Raw genomic sequence first — 3,540 nt, forward strand, 5'->3', positions numbered from 1 at the left:
CCCTCATCCGGTCCCCTGAAGGGAAGAAGCTTTAAAACCCGGCCCAGTCCCTCTGGATGGGAAAGGGCACCCAGCCGGGGGTGTTTGGTGGCCCTGGGCTTTGGCATCCCCTCACACCCTGACCTTGGGCGGGAGCTGAAACCTGGAGTGCGGGTTCCCCCGTCTGTTTGGTTTTTGTATAACTGCTGTGAGCACCGCTCCCTGCCTGCTCCCTGCCTGCTCCCTGCCTCATCCCTGCCATCTCTCCACAGCTGACGGGCACCCCTGTATCGGAGCGGGGCCCCCACCTCCTCAATGCTCTCAACAGCTATAAAAGCAGGTGAGCCCCGGGGCGGAGGCCGGGATGCAGGATGCTCGATGCTCCTGCAGTCCCCCCTGCTGAGGGCTGTTTCCTCCCCACTGCCACCCAGGTTTCTGTGTGGCAAGGAGATCAAGAAGAAGAAATGCATCTTTCGCCTGCGGATTCGTGTCCCTCCAAACCCCCCCAGCAAGGTGCTGCCAGAGAAAGCCCCCAGCGCGGGCGAGAGCGGCTCCTGCGAGCTGAAGAAGAGGGGAAAAAGTAAATATGGCCACAAAGACAGGTGAGTGGGGAAATTCACCCAGGCACCCCTCTGCTGCCACACTCCACTAGGGTGCCCTGGCAGCCTGTCCCCACCTTGTTTTGCAGTCTGCTGCCGCGGCCGCAAAAAGCAGCGAGCGGCGCGGCGCAGGAGGGCCAAGTTCCTGCTGGAGGACGCCATTCCCAGCGTGAGTCCTTCGCCTTCGCCCCCTCCTCTGCATGACCACCCCTAGACTTTGGCAGCCGGGTGGGACCCCGCTCCCATCCCTGGGGCTCCCTACAAGCTTCCCTGCTCCTCCAAGCATCCCTCACCCTGAGGTTTCCAAATCTCCTGTGACCATCCTGCTTCCCGGGGGGAGTTCAGGGGTGCAGGGGCAGAGGGTGCTGATGCCAAGGCCATGGGAAGTGACAAGTGTGGTTATTTTTGTGGTACAGAGTGACTTCACCTCTGCCTGGAGCACCAACCACCACTTGGCCAGCATCTTTGACTTCACGCTGGATGAGATCCAGAGCCTGAAAAGGTCTGTGTGGCCGGGCCTGGGGGTCTGTGTGGCACAGGGTGGTGGTGGGGGACCACAGTGCCCCTGGAGCTGACGCTGCCTCCCAACCCCAGTGCCAGCTCGGGACAGACTTTCCTCTCGAACATGGACTCTGCAGATACCACCAGCACCTCGGGCTCAGCCATCACAAGCCTCTCCTACGAGTCCAGGTGAGGGCTGTGCCTCCCCACCCCCATCCAAAGGGGTCCTGGTGGCGCAGCCATGGAAGGCAAGGAGCTACCCCTGTATCACCTCGTGTCCTGGTACAGGGATGTCCTGCATTGGGAAACCCTTCCTCCCTGCCTCCCAAAGCCGGCTGGTGGTCCCAGAACAGGCTGGTGGTCCCAAAATGGGCGGTCTGTCCTGAAGTGTTGCTTCCTGGCTGGACATTCAGGGTCAGAGCCATCAGCCCTTGCTGGGCTCCCCCAAATTCCCAGTGTGCTCCCTGCAGGCTGACAGGGCATCATGATGGGGGGCACCTTTTGGGTGCTGCCCTCACCCCTCCTCTGTCCCCTTCCTCGCAGCCAGAGGACCGTGGGCAGCCGCAAGCGCAAGCTGGCAGTGCCGGCCTATGCCTCAGCGGGAGCGAAGAGGAGAGGAGGGGACGGGGGAGGGCACCCGGCCGGGGGCACCCTCGACGACCACCGCCCGGATGAGGGTATCGACAGCCACACCTTTGAGAGCATCAGCGAGGACGACTCCTCGCTCTCCCACCTCAAGTCCTCCATCAGCAGCTATTTCGGGGCGGCGGGCAGGCTGGTCTGCGGGGAGAAGTACCAGGTGCTGGCACGGAGGGTGACACCAGAGGGAAAAGTGCAGTATTTGGTGGAGTGGGAAGGCACGACCCCATACTGAGCCCCACCAGCCCACAAACCTCTCCTGGAGCCATACCAGAGGAGATCTGGATGATGGGGAAGCCCTCACTGTGAAGCAGGAGAGGGGCGCTGGCCTGTGGAGGGGCTCGGATCCCTCCATGCGGGGAGCCTCGGCCAGGGCCAGCTCCCCAGGAACCACCATGGGTGGAGGCAGCGGCCAAGCCGTTGTCCAGGGATGAACCCGCAGCCTTGCCACTGTGTATTTTTATTTTAACAATTGTTATTGGCCGTATAAATGCGAAGAGTGCAGCCCAGCCGTGCTTTCCCGATGGAGCCTTTGGCCAAGCCTGAGGATCATCACGGTGGTGGGAAGAGCAGTGAGAGCGGGTCTGGCCTCACCAGAAGGGTCCCCCACATGGGCATCCTTAGGGGGGCACCCCACAACCTGCTCACGCAGACAGACGTTCACGTCGGTGCTCAGTGCACCCCAACTCCCCGCCATGTCCAAGCCTTACGGAGAAGACCTCAGGGGTCCTGCACCTTCCTCACCACACATCCCTGTGCCCATAGGAAGTGCTGCGCGACCCTCACCAGAGCAGGCGTGTGGGGTTTTCCTCTTCATAAATCCATTCGTTAAAGGAATGTGGTTTGATTTAAATGGGGCAAAAATGCCCCGCAAACAGCCCATGTGCGGCCACCTTTCACGGCCATGGCAGATGTACATGGTTGCTCTCATCCTGGAACCTGGATGGTGCGTGGTGATGCACCAGCTTCGTTTCCCTGTTCTGACAATCACGGTCTTGGAAGAGATCAGCAATAAGAGACCACCTTTGCCTTAAAACCACCACGGGCATTTCACAGACTGGAGCCTGAGGCCTTTATTTGCGCAGGAATCCTCATCCTGAGCCTACCAAACAAGCAGACAAACCAAAAATGCTGCAGAGGACAGCACGGGCGTGGGGAAGTGTTGTACCGGGGTCCTGTGGCCCCGTGGCTGTGCCTTGCTGGGGTTAATGTTGAGTTTTGTGTGTGTGTGGGGTCGATTTGTCTGCAGACAAGAAGGGTAGCCCCTTCTTTAACTAAAGCAACACTGCCAGGTTGTTCAGCAGTTGTCTTTTTAAAAAAATTCTAATATCATGAGAAGTATTTGTTAGATTTTTCTTTTCTAAGAGAGAGTTATATATTTTTAATGCTGTTTTTATTCCTCCTCCATCTCTGTCCCATGGGGATGGAGAGTGGCCAGTGCTGGGGAGCTGCGTGGTCCTGCTCTGTCAGCACACCCTGTCCCTTGTTTGTATGTGCACGTGTGGGATTTGCCTACCAGAGGGGGAATTGAAGAGGTTGTTTTATTGAAAATATACTTAAAATTCCTCAGTGTGATTGGCATGAAGGAGCAGGTGACGTTTGCAAACCAGAAGCCAAAGCGTGGTCCTTAAAAATAAACTCCTACTACTTCTAAAATGACGTAGTGGGACACCCACAAAGGGATTCACCTCTTGTTTTAATCCATCCGGCGGCGCCAGGCCTTCACATGGCCATGAGGTGATGATACCGGTGCCTTGCGTAGCACTGTGGTGCAGAGCAGCAGCTTCTCTGCAGCCCCAGCGGGGGCCTGGGTGGGTTGGGC

At 58.4% G+C, this 3,540-nt stretch overlaps 1 protein-coding gene across 1 annotated transcript in view; it reads left to right on the forward strand.

Moving 5' to 3' along the window:
- Positions 1-1,272, forward strand: part of LOC104548526 (PHD finger protein 19-like) — a 3,806-nt gene extending 2,534 nt beyond the window's left edge. The window contains 5 exon segments of the mRNA XM_010194569.1: positions 252-319; positions 411-581; positions 645-747; positions 995-1,080; positions 1,173-1,272. Of these exon segments, the coding sequence (XP_010192871.1) occupies positions 252-319; positions 411-581; positions 645-747; positions 995-1,080; positions 1,173-1,272 (528 nt within the window).
- Positions 1,273-3,540: the final 2,268 nt, after the last annotated feature.

The sequence above is a fragment of the Mesitornis unicolor genome, unplaced genomic scaffold (assembly GCF_000695765.1).
Source record: "Mesitornis unicolor isolate BGI_N332 unplaced genomic scaffold, ASM69576v1 scaffold39701, whole genome shotgun sequence".
NCBI classification, from domain to species: Eukaryota; Metazoa; Chordata; class Aves; order Mesitornithiformes; family Mesitornithidae; genus Mesitornis; species Mesitornis unicolor.